General features: G+C 41.9%; 1 protein-coding gene across 3 annotated transcripts in view; it reads left to right on the forward strand.

Annotated features, from left to right (window-relative positions):
* Window positions 1-19,913, forward strand: part of dnmbp (dynamin binding protein) — a 42,965-nt gene that overhangs the window by 21,916 nt on the left and 1,136 nt on the right. Inside the window, exons 1-13 of one of the 3 annotated variants that reach the window (XM_072373880.1) lie at window positions 1,900-3,801; window positions 13,916-14,130; window positions 14,377-14,476; window positions 14,830-14,977; window positions 16,118-16,135; window positions 16,920-17,119; window positions 17,247-17,377; window positions 17,493-17,597; window positions 17,682-17,810; window positions 17,914-18,249; window positions 18,639-18,827; window positions 18,906-19,104; window positions 19,195-19,850. In XM_072373880.1, the coding sequence (XP_072229981.1) occupies window positions 2,100-3,801; window positions 13,916-14,130; window positions 14,377-14,476; window positions 14,830-14,977; window positions 16,118-16,135; window positions 16,920-17,119; window positions 17,247-17,377; window positions 17,493-17,597; window positions 17,682-17,810; window positions 17,914-18,249; window positions 18,639-18,827; window positions 18,906-19,104; window positions 19,195-19,850 (4,128 nt within the window). In that variant the 5' untranslated portion in view covers window positions 1,900-2,099. Of the gene's footprint in view, window positions 1-1,899; window positions 3,802-13,915; window positions 14,131-14,376; window positions 14,477-14,829; window positions 14,978-16,117; window positions 16,136-16,919; window positions 17,120-17,246; window positions 17,378-17,492; window positions 17,598-17,681; window positions 17,811-17,913; window positions 18,250-18,638; window positions 18,828-18,905; window positions 19,105-19,194; window positions 19,851-19,913 lie in introns of those variants that run through there. The other 2 variants (XM_072373878.1, XM_072373879.1) reach the window with 2 other exon arrangements.

The following is a 19,913-nucleotide window of genomic DNA, read 5'->3' on the forward strand; positions in this document are numbered from 1 at the left end:
TTTTCTATTGAGTCTTTCGCAGAAAGATGCAGAAATTGGTGTTTAATGTGTATGTATACATTTAATTTCCAAATGATGTACTATGTGTGCATCACAGTATATAGTATATAGATACATTAACTTTATTAATCAAAATTCCTGCAGCCTGGTATTGTAGTTTTTTTTTAAGTCTTAAGACTGAAACGTGCCACGTGCTGTTTTTCTCACACTCCAGTTTCCAGCATGTTCCACATGTTTTTGGTTTTTTTTTTGTTTTTTTTGTTCTTATTTAATCTCTGTGACCTTCAGCCTCCTGTAATTCTTTAAACCCCCTGTTAAAACGCCTCCCTCTGCCTCCATTACACTACAGCTTGATCTGTTTTCAGGATCTGTTTCAGCTTCAGGATTCTGTCAGCCTCGCAAACTGCATGATTTCTAGCATGAAGACAGTTTGTTGGATGACCTAACCCTGGACATGCACTGCTTTTTCTTGATGTGTCAAATGTTGATCAGGTCCTGGAAAGCCTCATGTGCTTAAGCAAGCACAGCGGCAGAGATGAATGTCGACACTTACGCAAACACAGTTTCGGTGTTGTTCTCCTATTGAAAGCTGAGATGTTGAATGCTGATAATTACATAGTTTTATGTAAGAAGAGCATAGTGCCTACACAAGGTTTCTATGCTCAGCCTTAACTTGTGAAAATGTCGAGATGGTTTCAATCCAGTATTTACTGGTGCAGTTCTAGTTTTAAATGTTTAAATAGTTTCTAAAGTTTCCTGTAAAGTTTTCACTTATAAAACATCTACAGTACCGTAACTCAAGGTGGAGCTCCGGTTTTATTAATGAGCATGTTTCCGATTTTTCTTTTATACTCTTTTTTTTTTATTTTTATAACGCCACACATGCAAAGTTGATACCAGAAAGCAGATAATTCCTTGAATATAGACTTAATTCCTTAAAAAGAACTAATTATAGCTTCTAACTACATTATAAAATGTTGACGCTGTCCGTGTGTCCCCATGTGTGGGGGCATTAGTGTGTATCGTGTGTATTTGAGGCAAGTGCTTTAGACTTTGGTGCCGGCTTCTTTTATACACAGCTACGGGGCGGGAGGCTATATTATACTCAAACTTTATGAATAGGCTTGGGTTTTTTCTCACACAAAAAAGATGGTGTGTCTTCTGTGAGAGGGGACAGTCTTCAACAATAGGTCATTGTACACACAGCAGCTACTTTTTCAGTGGCTGCTCTGTCCTAATCAGGCTGTGTGCTCTCAAAAATGTGTCCCTCTCCACACTAATTGACTCAGTCCAAATATCTAAATATAATACAAACCCTTTAATTAATCTTGCGCTTGTTTTCTCCTTCACTGTCTTTGAATAGATTGTCAGTTTTGGAGGGGGGGGATTAGTTTCAAACAAAATCACACGATTGTCTTTGTCAGTAAATGATTGCTCCTCACTGACATGAAGGGCAAAGTCAAACTACAAAGCTTAAGTTAGAAACAACAATCTGAAAGTAAGAGCGAGCTCTAACAGAAAGAATGAATTCATGACCGGCTCAACAGTGAAAACCACATGAAAAAGGCAAAAACACAGAAATCAGTATATAAGAACATATAAAGTATTGTTCATGTGAAGCATTTGATAGCAAATTCATCTCTCAAAAGCAAACTGCGAAGTTCATCCACAACTTTCATGAAAGAAACTCCAGACAGACTCTTTTCCTGCACACAGAAGTAATAGCCAGTTGATGCAATGGGAGGAGCTGCTGGACTAATCCTCCACCAATGTGACTCCACTGAATCATTAACCCAAGGAGGCCCCTCCTTCAATAACCCTGCACCCCCCTTCTTCTTCTGTGATTCGCTGAGACGGCTGTTGGGAGGATATGTTTTAGCTACACTGAGGGCTGGGAGGTGCTTAGGCAAGGCAGTCCTGCAGAAACAAGTGGAGAGGAGACAGAGGAAAACAAGTGGGAGAGCTAGTGACAATATGCCTGGCAGGTGGAGTCTCCCACAGCGCTTTGTTATGGAATGCAGAATTTTGGGAAGAGGGATTGAACCATGTTGAAGAGGAAACTATCAGCTCTGGGTAGGCTGACTTAAATTGTACGAGCCATGAAGAGCCCAGTAGTTTATGGCAACCCAAGCATGTTTGGTCCAGTGGATTGGAACTATGCAGCTGGTGCTTCAATGAAGAGAGGAAAGAGTGTGGAAGAGCTGGGGGATGCTGGGTGGGCCAGGGAAAGGGAAAGGATGGCCCATTTGCAACATATACAGCAAATGCATCAACTGCAGCTTCAACAGCAACAGGTAGGATATCCTGGATATGGAATGGTTCCTCCTGGTCAGCTACAGACCCCAGTCTTATGTGCCATGCCATTACATGGTGGTATGATGGTACCTGTGGGTGGTCCTGCACCACCTCCAGTGCATGTGCCAGCTCCATGGCCGGCACAGTGGGACAACCAGCCCCAAGTCACACAGGGCAATGTCTGCCAACAGCCCAGCTGGGAGAATGATGACCAACACAAGGCTGCTTTTAGAGACAAGAGATCTCAAGAACAAAATGTTTACTTTCACCCTTCTTCAGAGGATGGTCACCTTGACTTGAGGATATCAGAATGGAAGGGAAAACATTGTTTCTACCAGGGCCCTGAGGATTACAGCCACCAGAACTACAATGAGGTGCCGCAAGAAAAAGACAATAGAGCTCAAGAAGGTTACAGTAAAATGGACGAGAATACGAGAAGAAGGGATGGTTGGGATAGAGAAAATGGATATAACTCTGAACATTATGACCACAGGAATCGCCGAGATAAGGATTATGATTATAGCGACAAACACAGGCGCAGGGATCATTATGACAGGAAATACAATGAGCAGTATGACCAGAGGGAGAAGCATTATGACAGACGGACACACCGGAAACATGAACTCAGAGAACATGATAGTTACAATGGTGAGCATGAAGACTACTATGATTATAAAGACACCTACAATCACAAAGACAGTTACCGGGACAGTGATCACTATGATGATCGGGATCAAGATTATTATGACTCGAAAGAAAGTCATCGCTCCAGAGACAAACACAACTACAGGCATAGGGAGGAGGATCGCCACTATGATGACCACAAGCATAAGGACCAACGGTATGCCCGCCATGGAGAGGAGAGATATGAACGCAAGGAAGCAAAATACAAACACAGGGATGATCCTAACCGAACGGGTGAGGAAACACACTCCAGTAAGGGAAGGGGCCAGTATGACTCTGAAGGTGATGAGCACTGGGAACATAGGGAGAGGAAACGCAATCACAGATACAAGGATTCAGGGGACGACCAGAGAGATGAGCATTACAACAACAGACGACAGGACTATGAGCCAAGGGAGCGCTATGAGCGGAGGGCAGAGGACGACTATGACCATAACTATGAAGACCACTACGAATCCAGAGAAGCAGAACATTTCCTCCACAGGCCCAGAGACAGATACAAAGATTTGCGTTCAATGTCTGTAGATTCACGATATGAGGAATATCCTAAAGATGATCGCTTGGCACACTGTGAGGAATGGGTTGAGCAGCAGAACCACAAGTTGGCACTTAGGGAAATACACTCATTTGAGGATCCAGTTGTATATCGGCACAGTGATGACCAGGAGAAGGGATATGAGTCAAGTGCTGGGAGTGCAGGTTCAAAAAAGGGTCACAGGCCTGTATATGTGGGGTCCCTAGACAGAAACAGTTTCTACAGGAAGACTGCTCCAAGCTCCCTGCGAAAATCACCATTCGCCACTACCAGGAAACAGAGCAAAGGTAAACACAAGGACATTGTCATGTGAGAGAAGGTATTCTACATCCTGCATTTGCACTGCCTGTCAGGCACTTATGTTAGATCTTTTATACCTTACTTTTTAAAGGGATCACATTTTTTTACACTACATCAGGTAATTCGGGTAAAAAAAAAAAGCAAAAGGACATGATTTGAAAGAGTTCTTAGCATTTCCAAACCCTGTTGCTAAAGAATTGTGGGATATGTTGACTGTCCTTGCAGTCTCACTCTTGTCATTGGTGACCTCCAGAAGTGCTCTTCTAATCAATGTTGGGGGGCTTCAGAGTGCTGACTTAACAAGCCACATTCACCCTCCATGCCCTTAGAAAGTGAGTGGTGGTGTACATGTGTGTGGGTGTGTGTGTGAGAGAGTATCGCTTATCAGAAAAAGTAAGCTGTCAGGTATTTGTAAGAACCGGCAGAACAGGTTTTGTGGGTTCTTGGCTTTTTTTTCCATCATACTCTCTTATAGGTTTCTTACTTGCTTCCGAACTCTGAATCACTGATGCTGTTTCAATACATAGCTAGTCTGTTCTGTTATTGCATGACTGAAAGTCCACCTCCGTCTTTTATTTCCTTTTTTTATGCAGAGATATGCTTGAAACTCACTCCATAAAGCAGAGGAATGCACTGTGCATGCAGTGGCTCTCATTTCAGTTTTGTTTTGTATACAGACTGCCAGCAGACTAAATGTTACACAGCCTTCAAGTTAAGCTCTTCAGAGACTCTAATCAAGTTTGCTATTTAACCCTAGTTTGGACTTTTGTATCCAGTGTAGGTTTGTTAAAAACTGTAGATCCTCAAAGGGCCACTTGAGACCTACTCTCAAAAGTCTAACCCCAAAAGGCCCCAAATGCACAACTATACAGTAGAAATTATGTGGTTACAGCTTCATAAGAATAATACTTTTGGTCTTTGTGGCCAACTCCCCTGTGCATAACAACTGTGGAAGGAGATAATATTTACATAAATCACTCCACCATACCCTAAACTTAATACAAATGTTTTTTGTTTTTTTTATTTTGGTTCTTGGTCACATCCCATGCACATGACTTCTGCTTTCAAAAACCCAAGATTGCTAAGGCAGAATGACAAACTCAAGCCTTTAAAGGAGCAGTGTGGAGAATTTAGTGAGATCTAGCAACAGATTTGGTTTGTGCATTCTGTTCTTTGGCAGATACGTACTGATACAACATGGAATGATATAGATAAGAATGGCTCAGTTTAAACCCGTGGATGACATGACAGTGGCTAAATCCAGATTTGATATATAGTCTAAGGCTGTGAACATATCTATAAAAACAGAGTAAAAACAGAGTAAAGGAAAGGCCAGACTTTCATTTCTGGGGTCTTGCAGATGAAGACTTGCAAAATAAGCATCTGAGGTTAGGAACCGCACCTTATTTAGATCAGAAAACATTCCGATCAGTTATGAATATTATTTTTTTCACAACATTCTGATATAAGGGCCACATGCTCATTCTTTAATCGTGTGATCATCTGTGAATTAACATGGTTAAAATGTGCACAGATCTACTCCAAATAGACAGCTGAGACTTACTAGTTTACACTTGAAATGTAACTAGCACAAACATTTTTTGCTGTGCGAGTGTGTTTCACAACGATTTGAAGAAAGAGAGAAGATCATTCCCCTGGATCACTTTGTTGTGTCTGAGTAGAAGCAGGTGGTGCCCCCCCCCCCCCCCCCCCCCCCCACCCCCCTCCCCCCTAGTTAACCAGAAACACGCACTAGCCACTCACGCACAGCCATACACAAATACACAGTCTACATTGCAGCCCCTACACACACACACACACATCCATTTCAGGAGTCTAAGTATTAATCCCTAGCGTCAGCATGGTGAGTGGGTGGTGGGGGTCTGTCTGGTGCCAGGCGGTGGCCAGCACTGACCTGACTCCTTCACTGCAGCACAAGACAAAAAGTCTGTGCGTCCATTTGTGTATGTGTGTGCACCACATAGGTCCTGGGGCTTATTGGAGAAGTGACAGCATCTTTCAAAAGATACACGCGCACACACACACACACACACACGGATGCACACATGCTTGCAACGTCTTGTCATCCGTTAATCCTGTTAAACAGTTTCAGCTCGGTCAGGGGTTTGCCCTGAGTGAAGCATTACACTGGAGGGCTAAAAACATTAGACCATCTTGTTGCAGTACTTATTAGGCTTACATTGGGATTCAGTGACATTGAGGTGATGGTTGAGGCTTTTTATGATGTCGCTTACCTGTGTCTCAGGGCTGATTTTTACTTAACTAGAAGGGCAGTAAGAGCAGGGATGTTCCTTTTTTTTTTTTTTTTTTTTTATTTAAAAAAGGGATCCTGATCCACACCAAAAAGTAAAAACGTCCCTCCCTAAGAACTTATATGAAATGTTTCTCTGTAATTTAGGTGTCGCCAACATCAATTCATGATTGAATACAAATACAATTTGTATATCAGTTTCATGTTTGAAAGATATCAATGATGAAATTGTTTTGGAGCCAACCAATCACCTGGATTTAGTTAAGCGGTTGTTTTAGGGGTTTCTATCTCGTGTCGTCTGCTGCGTGGACAGTGTTTGAGCACCTGTGGATGAGTAATGTGTCGTCATCCATCTATGATCTGGTAGCGCATGCAGCATTGTCTGTAATCCCTCTTTGGATAAAATCTCAAGTCGTCTGACTACGTTGCAGTAAGGGTGTCTTATCCCACTGCAGGCATGACAAAAACTCTGTCAGCAGCAAATAATTCAGCTTACTTACATCCGCGTAAGTCACTTGTGATCACGTGCACACTTTTTAGGTTTATCCTGAGTCCTTTACAATACCAATTTTCTAAATTATGTCATTTAAGTCTCTTAAATCAATAAAATAAGATTTAAATTAGATTTAAGAGTAGTTTAGATTGTCCAACTCCAGCACAACTTATTTTCATTACTATAACTTGCTTAGTTTCACCATTTCTTATTAAAAGCTTTAAGGGACATCAAATAAAGGGTTAAATTGGATATTTTTTACTTCAAAAGGTTTATATCCAAAATAGGATAATTTGTGGTACATGCACACATACAGAACTAGTCAAATCCTGACAAAGTCAAGTTCATACAGTCATTTTGAGAAAGCTCTCACTATAAACTGAAAAGAAAAGAGATACTGTTGCCCAGACCAGTGAGGTCAGTGTGTAGATTGCAACGCTCAGTTTAGGGTAATCTCAAACTCTAGTAGTCCAGAATATGTTGATATTTATTGTAATGACAGTAGCTACAACTAACCTTGGTGCTTGGTGCAGCCTGTGAGTCTGAAAGATGAGGCTGTCACTCTTATACTGGTGTCCTTAGCAGAAGTCAATCGACAGTTCTGGTTTGCAAAAAAAAAAACTGTAAAGAAGTCTGAGTAAATTATTCCACTTCTAACTTGATTATCTTTGACAGTGAACATTTTTTTTTGTGAGTTTATGCCCTCAGTTGCTAGTCTCACAATTTCTTTTATACAGCATGCCATTCATTTATTAGTTTATGAAGAACAGAAGATATACTGTGGCTGCAGGACTGCCTTGTGAATGCCAAGTTGCTATTGTATAGGAAGCATAGGTACACCCAAGTTTTATAGTCTCACCTAAGCTTCATTGTCATCAGTCAGCATGCTTACATTGAATGTTCAGTCGAATTACAGTTACATGCTGACAGGCCCATGTAACCTGACCACCATCCTTGTCCCAGTATACATGCACAGGAGCAAAATTGAGTCAGACATTGATTATCTGACAACAGAAAAGTGTGTGAATGAGAGCAGCTTTATTGGACATTGGACTGTATTTATGTGCACTATACCAAACATTTTTTACAAGCAGATGCAAAAGGAAAGAGTGCCTAAGCCCTTTTGTCTGGTTGAGCGTATACATGCAGTAGTGATTTGATGCCCAACTGCATTATTGGTTGTATTAGTCCAGTTTTGTGATGCTTGATTTTGTACACTTTCGATAGAGCTAACGTACTTGGTGTTTCTTACCTTGTCTTTTTTATGTTGTCGTTTGATAGCATTCACGTGAAAAAGGGCATACTTTTTCTGTCCGAAAACATTAGATACAGCATTTTATTGTTTGAGCTGTTTATGGCTGTGCAGTGTAGTATAGCAAAACATACAAACTCATAGAGCCCCAAGCAAGATCTTTGTCTTAACTTGTCACCTGGGAACAAATACAGTTCTACAAATTTAGTCAGCTCCAGCAGTTCTCACACAAGTTGGGCTGCAACTATTTTCCCACGCTAAGAACCCAAAGGCAAAAACCTTTATATTATATATGAAATAGACATATATAACTGTGGAAATGTAGTGTAATTTCCTTGCATGAACAGTTGCATCCCAAAAGTATTTTAAATACTTTTTTACATTGTTGTTGCACTATTCTGCATAACTGAAGCACCTGTGAGCCCGAGACTCAAGTCCTTCTCTGGTTTAAAGACAGTGCAGCTTCCTTGGTTAAATAGGATCGACACTTCAGTTTTCCTCCTAAAGCTCTCTTTGCACATATGCAAAACTGATGGTCTCTTGAAGTAATTGCATATTGTTTGTGACAAGAATTATTTAAATAGAAATTTTCAAAGAACTGAGTGATTCTAGTTGTGGTTCCTTTCAGCATGCAGTGTAATTTATTCAGTACCATAATTAAACTGTAGCCTTATCCACCTGAGAGAATCGCATTGTGAATGCTGCACATATCATTGGATGCCCTCTTTTTTATAAAGTGTGGCTTGGGAGGAATGCTGTAAGTATTATGAATTCCCAGTCGTGGTAGAAAGAGGTTGCTGTGAAATTCTGTCAGCAGCAGGAATGTGACCTTTTGACATCTGAACCTAAAGAAGATAAACAGGATGGTATGTCACTAAATAAACTCCCCCTCTTTTCATTTTTGGAGCGGCTTTGCTCCTGAAACAGTTGGTTGTTAAATGCGGAGAAAGGGAAGAGGATGTAGTCAGGTTAAAGCCCTTCAGTTTTCAGCACAGAAAAGATATAGAAGTTTACCCTAACCTCTTTAAAAAGTGTGAAATAACCACAGTTAAAAGCCACAGAAAGGTTTTGGTAATGTTTCCACTGCCTCTGCTGAAACTGTTTCTTCCATTTGCCAACGTCATGGATTTTTTTTTGGTTGTTTTTCTTTCAGTATTGATCATGTATCGTGGCTCTCAGAGTCTTCTGTAATCACGGTTGGTGATGTTGGCATGTTTTAGCCTGTTAGCGTGTATGAACTTATTTTCAAGCAGCTTCATGTCCCAGCTGAGTTGCCCGTGTGATCATCGAGTAAAGCCACTCCCAGCTTTCCCAAACTTGATATGAGGACACCCCCAACCCCTCCACCCGCCAGCTATTCTTGTTGCCACGGGAACTGTGCACTCTCCTGTGAACTTCGGAGCAGAACACACAGCACTGATTGTTCCTGACCTAAAAGTGTACGGGACAAACTTTTGACTTGGCACTGCTCTCAGTGTATCAGGCTGACTGCAAAGTGTCAATTCAGAGGGGGAAAAATGAGCTGTGCTGAGAAACTGGTTTTGCTACAATTGCGCAAGAAAATGACACCTCCTGAAGTTGTTGAAGTTGTATATACAGGAACAAACAAAAACTCTTGAGTTTACTCGTTTTGAATAATGAAAATAACCAATATTTAAATGCTAGTTTACCTATAGGGCTGATAGAGACAAAAGATGTTTAGTCTCAGCATCATAACTTTGATAGAATTCAGCTTGTCAGAGGAAGAGCCCAAACAGGTGTAAGTAGGTAGTGAAACATGAGACAGATTAGTCACAAAAGTGGACTAGACTTCACCAGACTCCACCCATCTTGCATAATTCAGCAAATGCTGCACACAATCTTCTGTGGTGTTGTAACTCAGACCTGATTTTTTTTTCTTTTTTTTCACAAAATAATCAGAATTAAGCATAAAATGCTTGTCTGGAGGCATATGAAACTGAAATTAAATGGATCTGCACTACAGGGCCTCTTTAAAATTGTCATGGTTCCAGACAGTACTTGAGAATACATTCCTCATTCACCCATTTGTATTATATGCGCGTGTATGTGCCAACCTGATACCTGTAGGAGCTGGGGATTTACCGCTGACCACATCATGATGTGCTGACAGAATATGGAGGCAACCCTGACACAATGAAAGCTTTTTTATCCACCTCAGATCTCGCATCTTCAAAGCTAACTAAAGTGTTGGATAAAATAGCACATACGGTACAAAAAAGCATCCCATAATGGAAATAGTTTGAACATTCTACAAAACTTTTTCAATTTCTAGGGTGCTCATACTGTACAAATTAAATCAAACTATATTGATAATATTACTAAGAATCAAACTGTAAAGTGAAATTTGATTTTGAAGTACATTTTTTGCATGGAGTTTTCATTTAGGACACAACATGTAGAAAGACTTGTGCTCTGTGCTTGAGTCCAGCTCCAGGTTTTAGCGTCTGCTGGAGAGGTCGTCCTCTCTGGTGTGTGCATGTGTGTGTTTTTGTGCAATGATGATGGGTTCCCATCCATTCTCATGGTAATTGGAGCTCCGGAATGGAGTTTTTGCAGCAGGGCACGCAGTCCTCCACAAGGCTCTGGAGCTGGACTTCAGATTGACAATGGACTATCTTAGAAAGGGTGGCGTTGTTTGAATCGCGATGTGTGCTGGGGTGTTGTTTTTGAAGTGGTTTGAAGAAAGTTGCGAGCAGCAGGTGGGTGAAGCCTCACCGTCGTCTCCTTTTCTCCCCTTTGCTGTCTCTTTCTCTGAATGTAATGAATTAGCACAAGTTATCAGGGTTTTTTAAAGGAGCTTTATTTGCTTGAATATTTGAAAAGCACTGCAATTGACGAGCAATTGTGTAAATGCAAAGAAGATGCCTTTTACTGTTTTGCTGAGGTAAAACTTACAAACAAAACTGCTGAAAAAAACTGTAGTTGATGCAAACTAACCATAAATCATTATGTGCACTCCCAGTCTTAAACCCTGCAATGTGACTCAGCTGTCATTTGTTCCAGTTGATGACCTCCTTTAAAAAAAAAAAAAAAAGAAAAAAACCTGATAACTTGTGCTAATTTATCAATGTGACTTGAGTCATCCTGGGTGTCAGAGGATGAGTGATACAGTGTAGCAAGAGCTGTTTTCTGTCTTACGTCACTTTATAGTGGCATTAAGTATACGACACTCCCTGGTGTGACTGTTCTAGAAGCAACCTTGCTTTTGTAAGCTCAGAAGAGAACATGTTTAATTGAAGAAGGGTTTGAAATGGTTTCAGACTCCTCTTGTTAAGTAATTAATGCCTTCACTTACTCCCCCTGACTGCTTTGCTGAATAAGTCCCAGAACCTTCCTGGTATAGAGCTCACCAACTGATGCAAAACAGAGTTGTTCCAGGTTTTAGATATTTCCAGATATTTCAAGGCGACTCAATGAACCTGCTGTCTGGAACAGGTCCCGACTCTGCTGCGATCTATTAATTCCACCTGCTGAAGCCTGTGCAGTTCAAACACGCAAAGCCCTCCATGAGTATCAAATAGGGGGAAAAAATGGATATTTAGTGTCTTGATGTGTTTGATTATTTTGAGTTGAAACATCCTTCCATTTTGCTTCAAGATTAGAAATGCAAGCACTGTTGTCTTCTCCTTCATTCAGCACAAACACATTTAAGATACTTTAGATCTGTTGTTGTGAAAATGATCTTTCCCCAATTTGAATTTATTTGAAATAACCTGTAGATGCTGTGGTGATTCTTTCAATATGACAGCCTATCAATTGTCTCAAAGAGATTAACATAGCTGATATATTCCCGTAGGAGTTACAGTTTTTGTTTACCAGTGATTTTACCAGATTTTTCATATCCACTAGTCTGTACAGCCCACCAACGATATTCTAATGGCTAGTATAGGCAGTCTCTTTGTTTGCATAGTCCTGTGTCTGTAATTAGTGTATCCAGGTCAGCTCATGTATGACACACATACTTCCCGCAGAGTTATGACCCTTGTTTCCTCTTCCTTGTGTGGAGGGTTTCTCATCTTAAAGAGCCAATCACACCATAACGAACTGATCAGTTCTCTACGTCTGCATTTGATTATACTATCAACACCAAAGACGTACTGTAGCACACTTTTACACATTCAGTTTTTCATTCCTGTAAAGCACAAAAACTTCCTTTTGATGTTGCAGTGAAAGTACAAGAACTACATTGTCATTTTGTCCTAAAAATGAAAAATTACTCTTCCTAATAACTTTGACTTGGTGTTGGCCACAGTGAAATTCTTAAAAGCCTAACATTCATGTCAAATGTGAGTATTAAAACTCTGTCTGGGGCGATGCTGTCACATGACTGTGTGTCTACTGCAGTTCATCACTTTATAGTTAAGAGGTCAGAGAAAAGTGAAATTTCATAAAAGTGGGTCAAAGTCTGGCCGCGAGGCTGCACAGGTTGGTTCTGATGGAAATAGCTGCATATTCAAACTTGGCAAATGGAGCATATGATGTGGTTTTGTGTATGTGTGGTAGATCAAACGTGGGAATTGATTCCAATTAAATTCAGAGTCCTTTGTTTTCCCTCCCTCCGCATTGTGTTGCCGTGTGACTTCTAAAAACCCATTAGTGAACTACTTTCTCATTGGCGGGGAAATGGACGAGTTGGCAGAGCAGCAGCGACGGATACTGCAGGCAGATATGGTTCAAGCGATGAGAAAAGCTCCTTTGAGTTGAGCTTTAGCCAAGTCACGTGAAAAGAGAGAGGGACGAGTTCAGGGTGGGAGGGAGACAAAAGGCAGGTGACCCATGGATCAGACACGCACTGCTGTTCATGAAATGTAATGCGTTTTAAAAAGTTGAACCTTTTTTTTACAATGAGAGGTTTTACAAATGCATTTAGACAGACTGTATTTTGACTCTTCAGTAATATTCCTGCGTTAAATGTGGTCACTTAAAGGTGAAGTTTTCCTTAAAAAGGTGGCAACTGCTTTGGTGGGCAAGGGTGGGATTTGCATAAAAGTGTGCAATTGTTTGTGTGCTTGTGGTGGGGGGGAGAGAGGGGGTTAATTGAGGGTAAGCAGAGTTAACTTCATTAGCCTCTGACAGCATCTGTTCAAGGAGGAAAGATGACGTCACCTCCATCCGTCAACTCAACAGCGCACCTGCTGAATCTAGCGTTGCTGAGATTCTTTGCACTGAAATGTACATCGTTGCTGCTTACTTCCAACTATTTTATCGTTGTCTTTTCATATTGCTTATCAGTTCGAGCTAACTCCCTAGCAGAATTCAATATAACATACTTAAGATTAATACAAATTACACATTTATGCAAAAACAATTATTGGCTCACAGGAAAAACTCTAAAGTATGTTTTGAGGAGTGATTTGTGGATTTTAATGACTGATGAGATTAAAGTGGCTTTCATTGGTGCAAATAGACTGACTTGTGTGTGATCACTGCAAGATATAGCCCCCCCCACACTAATCCATTTTCCACCATATGTGTGCACAGCAGCTGTAGCAGCAGTGGTCGTTCCCTACATTCTTCATGTAAAATGTGCACAAGCTTCACAGTTCACGGTTCTCATTTATCCAGTCCCGTTATCTCTCTTCCTCCATCCCTCACTAACTACTCAGGCCCATATGTCTGTAGCTGCTGTCACAAGCCATTGTACCACACACAAAGAGCCCGGGTCCACTCCAGTTTTGTCTTCATTCATAAAAAGCAGCGGTGCGTGAACCAGGCTTTCTCTGCAGTTCCAGGATTCCCCAGAGATCAGCCCTCTGCAAGTGATCGTAGGGATATGGATGAAAAGGCGGTTAGACACAACGATGAGTTTAGGGTGTACCGGGTGGGTGGGCATGAGTTGATTACAAATGAACGGAGAACCCTCTTCTTTTTCTTTTTTTTTTTTTGTTTCCCCCTCCAACAAATTTGCGTTTTTTGCCAATTTTGTGATGATTTTGTAACCGTATTTGCCATATTACTAAACAACTCAAGTCAGTAAGCTTCAGTGAAAAGGATAGCTCTTGCTTGAGGAGACGTAGTACTGAATTTCAATTAAGTTCTATCCCTCTTCTCTGGTCTTTTCAGAGATGACGCTTTTGTCATCTCAGCCCAAACCCCTGGACTCCACTCCAGACTCTGACATGATCCCCTCTGCTGGCACGGGCACCGAGGATCCTGAGCTGAGGATGCTGGAGAAGAGGTCGAAGGTCATCGAGGAACTGCTGCAAACGGAGGGGGACTACATCAAAGACCTGCAGATGTGTGTCAAGGAGATTATTGAGCCGCTGCAGAACAAACAGGTAACAAGATGGAGATCAAGTCAGATCTTAAAAAAGATAATATAATGCACATGTTGGTGGAGTCATAGCATTAGAAAAGATTTGGTGTAATTTCCTCTGAATGCATTTCCATTGCTTCGATAGATAGATCAAGTGCACATTGACTCTATTCAACTCAAACAGTAACTGACAGGTGAACCTACTCTATGTCCAATGTAAATGTAAAGGTTCTTAATCATAGTTCTGACGCATTCTTTTTTCCTGAAGTTGAAGAATGTGGACTTTGAAGGACTCTTTGGCAACATCGACTCTGTGATTGACTTGTCCCAGCGGCTGTTTGTAGCACTTCAAGAGACAGACTCTATAGGTAAGGAGTCCTTTTGAAAAAAGCATGACCAATCAGGAAGCCTCCTTCACTTTGTTAGCTGTACTTTTCGTCTCCCGTTTGAATGTTATTGGCTGAATATGACTTCAAATGCACTTTGACATTTGTCAGCTTCACAGGAAGTAAACTGAACTATGAGCATGCAAGTTAATGTTTAGCTTTCTTTTATGTTTTATAGAATTTACTTGGGTATGTCAAATTTCTCTTCTTGCAAACTTACCTGATCTTTTTATGTATCTTAGTAAATGTATTTATGGTATTTGTTAAGTCTTTTTCTTATTTCTGTTACCCTAATTAAGTAAACGCTTCACATAATTTGTGCCCTTTCCTCTCAGGAAAAGTATTTCTTGAATTCAAAGATGAGCTACAGGATGTGTACAAACTCTACTGCCAAAACCACGATGATGCCATCTCTCTGCTGGAGAGTTACGAGAAGGATAAAAGCATCCAGTGCCATGTGATCGAGTGTCTGGAGAGGCTGAGGTGAGACACAGAGAGGACAAAAAGTGTTTAGAAAGGTTTGGCTATTAGTTTTAGATTTCAGAGTTGACCAGTGTGTTGGACTTTTGCATGTGAGTAATAAAAAGTGTGCACGTTCGTGTGTGATGGCATGAAAACAACACCAGACAAACAAGACTGGCCACTAATATAAACACATAGTCAAACTCCTGAAAGGTTGCCAACACAGCAGTGCAGATTGAGTGCTCTATGGAAAAGCCCTGTTTTTATGGAGTTGGTTCCTGTTCACATGGAATTAATCGATGAGTTCTCTTTGGCGGACTTTGAACTCTAGTGTGTTGGCAAGTTATGAAAGGGAAGTACAGTCAGTGAATCTTTCAATACCTTTTCAATGCAAACATGCCTGAAAGTGATAATCTATCATTTCCCCCCCAAAAAACACTTGAACTTTTTGTCAGTGCAGCTGTGAGTTTGCTCTGTCCCCTTTTCCTGTAGACCGCAGTAATGTGGAGCAGTTCAGGAATGTGCCCTACCTAGTTTCTCCTGTCAGGTTTCACAGTCTGTGACTCAGATGCTTGAGTTGGTACTGCTGTGTTTCAGTGAAATAAAGTGTGTTTGAAGATAAGCATGGCTTCGATTAGCAGGAAGCTGTAGAAAAAAAATAGAAGCAAAACAAAAGGACAATGAGCAGCTTAGACTGTGGTCACTGCTAATCCCGTCTCGGCGATAAATTGTTTTGTTTCCTTTTGCAGTTTTTTTTTTTTTTCCATCCGTTTCTCATCTGTTTGCAAGTTTTAAGTTGGATGCCTTACTGAAGCAATGCCTTTCTCAAATGGGTTTTTCTGCGTGCCAAGCCTCAAAAAGGTCATGTGCACATCCAGCCTTTTAGAAAACTTGTTGATTGTTCCTGAGGTTTGACCGGAGCTCTAGGCTTCTGTCCAGGTTTAAGAGAGAAGTCAACAAACGGAACCGCATCGGCCATCAATGCAACTGCCGTCACTCTATTGTTGACCATACAGTCAGGTTTTGTGGTTTTAATCTACACAAAAGCAAACTCTCCCTCCAAGTGAAATTTAAAATGTTGATAGATAAATTCATGAAATCAGAGTATAAATCCTCTCTTTGTGTTATCTTTCTATCTCTTCCCATTCCTTCCATCAACAGGGCCATATATCGCGAGTGGTAAGTCTCCATAAAGAGTGTCGGCATGATTTCCAGCATGAGAATCATGCTGACTGCTTGCCGTTTGCTCATTAACCCTCTTGAATGTGACCTCTGTGTGTGTTTACATGTGGTAGCTCAATGTCAAAGTGTTCTGTGGGTGTGAGGAAAGCATCTGTGCTGATTTGCGGTGGGCTCATTAATATGCTGCAGTTTGTGCATGTGCATGTGTATTGTTTACCAGTGTTGGACAGAAGAGTAATCGGTTTAATGTCTGACTCTGGGTCTTCCCTTTCTCCATGGATAAGCAAAAACATGGTTGATCCCTGGGAAACAATGTCACCTACTGGACTTAAACAGCAACAGCAATTTACAACTATTTTCTTTCAGAAAACAACCGTTTTCTTAGTTTAATGATATGATTTCTCGTCATCTAAGAAGACGGTTTGAATTTTTAGCAAGATGAAAACAATTGGCTGAAAATAAGTAATGTAACATTAGTCTGCGGAAGCTGTTTGTCCAGTACATTGCATTTAAACTGACCAAATCAACTTTCTGTGCCTCCCTTGCTCTCTTTAATGTCTCCTAAACGCTGCATTGGTCATCATCAGAATATGTGAATATGTGATGATGGTTGAATATCATTGGATCAGGATCTTGCAGTCCAAATGATTAGAAGTGTGACATGTCTGCATCACAGGGAGGAAACGGTTCTTGTCAGAAGAAGTCGGTAGCAGCGACTGTGATGTTGATTCTGAATGTTCTCATTTACAAACGTGCCTTGATGTGTCTGCCTCCTTTTCAGGGGTAAAACAAATTACATCAACCTCGGCTCTTTCTTGATAAAGCCGGTGCAGCGGGTGATGCGTTACCCACTGCTACTCACTGAGCTGCTGGGGGCCACGCCAGAGAGCCATCATGACCGGTCCCACCTTACTAAAGCTGCACATGCTGTCAAGGACATCAACGTAAACATCAATGAGTACAAGCGCAGGAAGGACCTCGGTAAATGCCTTAAGATTTTAGCCTCAGTTACCATTTCAAAATCAGGCTTTAAAGTCATTTAACAAACACTGTTCATTTCTTCTGGGTTGGTTTTCCTGTCTTATGTTTTCCCCTCTGCTATCCACAGTGGTGAAGTACAGGAAAGGAGACGAAGACACGTTCATTGACAAGATCTCAAAGCTGAGCATGCACTCCATCATCAAAAAATCTAACCGTGTCAGCAGCCACCTCAAGCACCTCACAGGCATTTCGCCCCAGGTTTGTTTCCGCTCTGAGCAAATTTTTTACCCCGACGTGGAGAGAAGGCCTAAATGCTGTGAGAATTTTGTCAGAAACGCGCTTGTGTTTTTAGTTTCTGTCCTCTTTTTCCCAGATCAAAGATGAAGCATTTGACGAGACTGAAAAGAAGTTCAGGCTTCAGGAGAGACTGATAAAGTCTTTCATAAGAGATATTTCCTTGTACCTGCAACATATCAGGGTAGGAGCTCATTGTGATATGTTTATGAAAACTAATTTATATTGTTATGGGTCAAATTTAATGATGAAATGCATCTCTTATTAGGAATCGGCATCTGTGAAGGTCTTGGCAGCCCTCAGTTTCTGTGACATCTACACAGATCGCAGCCTGCAGGATCCTGAGTGCTTCCCGAGAGCTCACCGCTGCATCAGCGACAAACAGTTCACACAGTTTGTAAGTAAATCTTCCGTGTGGCTGCCATTCACACTGTTTCAGAGTTCTTGGCAGAGACCATATGACATTACATAATCCTTCACCCCGTTCCTGTCTTGAGCAGAAAGAGCGCACCGAGGCGCTGGTCATCAACCCGCTCACTCAGCTCCTCCTCATGTTCGCCGGGCCTCACAAACTCATCCAAAAGCGTTTTGACAAGCTGCTGGACTACGACAGCTGCAAGGAGCGCGCCGATCGCCTGAAGGACCGCCGCGTCCAGGAGGACCTGCAGGTGGCTCGCAACAACTACGAAGCGCTCAACGCCCAGCTTCTGGACGAGCTGCCGAAGTTCCACAGCGCGGCGGAGGAGCTGTTCACAGGCTGCGTGAGAGCCTTCGCTCAGGCACAGAAAGACTTCATGAAGACAACGCTGGGAGAGCTGAGGCCTCTCCTGCAGGTTGTGAGTGTGTCTGACAGTGCTGTTGGCCTTTTGCTACACGTGAAAATACACAAAAATAAATAGAATATTTCAGAGAACGCAACATTTTGCAAAACATTTAAAACATTTAAAAAATAAAAAAAGCAAGTGTCACTAAAACATAAGCTAATGAAATTTAACCAAAACCAGGACGTTACACTATTACAAAACCAAAAACATTCTGTGTCTTCTGAAAAAACATTTCAGAAGACACTGCCAGGTTTTTTTAAATAAAGGGTTTTTCTGAAACCTTTTTGTGGTTTTGGTGGCATCTGTTTTGCCCGACAGGTCCTCTTGACAATTGTGGGTCATGAATAGTTCTTTGCACACACTGTTAACGCAGACCTTTTTGTGTTTACTTTTATCTCTAGTTTTCTAACCGAGCTGGCAAAGAGGGAAACCTAATTTCACTGTTTAACAAGGAGTACAGCCACTGCCTCCAACTTCTTCAGAGCTTCAGCTTCTGCCCAGAGAACCTCCCTCTTGCCACAACTACTAAAAAGCCCTCCGAGAAGAAAACTCTTGAGAAGTCGACCTCTAAAAAGCAGTTGCCGGGACCTGTGAGTTGAGCTGCCTTCTCCTTATTCTAATAAATACTTTCAACTCTGATCTAACCCAAAGTCTTGCACCTCTTTTAGCCCAACCACCTCATGCAGACAGATGAGCACCGTGCAGGACTTCTGGTGCGCTATGCCCCTGAGAAACTTTTCCAGGCTGAGAGGAACTTCAATGCTGCCCAGGATCTGGATGTCTCTATATCAGAGGGAGACCTTATTGGTGTAATCAAGCAGCAGGACCCCATGGGTAGCAACAACCGCTGGCTGATCGATAATGGAGGTAGTTTGATTATACTAGATCTTATAGAAAGATGACAGACTCTTCAGTTAATTGCTGCAGCAGTGTAATTCTCCTGCTCTTGTTTTGCAGTCACTAAGGGCTTTGTGTACAGCTCCTTCCTCAAACCCTACAACCCACGCAGGAGCCAGTCGGACGTGTCCATTGAGAGCCAGTCATCCAATGAGTCAGGTTACGGTGGCTCCTCCCCTGTTTTCTCTCGCCAGAACAGCAACAGCACGCTGACCTTTAACCAGGATACAGCCACCGTCAGCTTTTCTACATCGCAGTCCCAAAGCCATTCTTCCCCACAGCCGTCGCTAGACTCTGCCTCATCTCGTAGGAGTCAGCACAGAGATACTCCCAACCCTGACTCCGTAAGTCAGAGCAACTCCATCAACTCCTCACCGCGAAATCCCTCGAACCGTAGGGACTTTTCAGACCCGACTCACAGAAATGCTCCCAGTCACAGAGATGCAGAGCCGTCCTACCGGCTCTCGGCCAATCACCGGGACTCCTATGATACCAGTTATGGAAGTGGACACAAGGATACGTCAGACTTCTCAGAGACGGACTCTTATTCTTCTCAAAGAAACAGTCGCTCACAACGATATGCACACACGGACAAAAGCTACAGTTCGCATCAGGAGAGAAACGGAGATGGTAGCGGTCAGAGGAAGTCTGCTTACACCCAAGAGGAGTACATTGAGCCGGAGCCAGAACATGACAGTGAGCTAGACAGTCATCAGGTGAGAGCTCTGAAGCCTGCAGTGTGCTTTTAAATACACCTATTATGTAAAAAACATTGACCT

Source organism: Leuresthes tenuis, unplaced genomic scaffold (genome assembly GCF_036924035.1).
Source record: "Leuresthes tenuis unplaced genomic scaffold, fLeuTen1.0.hap1 SCAF_20, whole genome shotgun sequence".
NCBI lineage: Eukaryota > Metazoa > Chordata > Actinopteri > Atheriniformes > Atherinopsidae > Leuresthes > Leuresthes tenuis.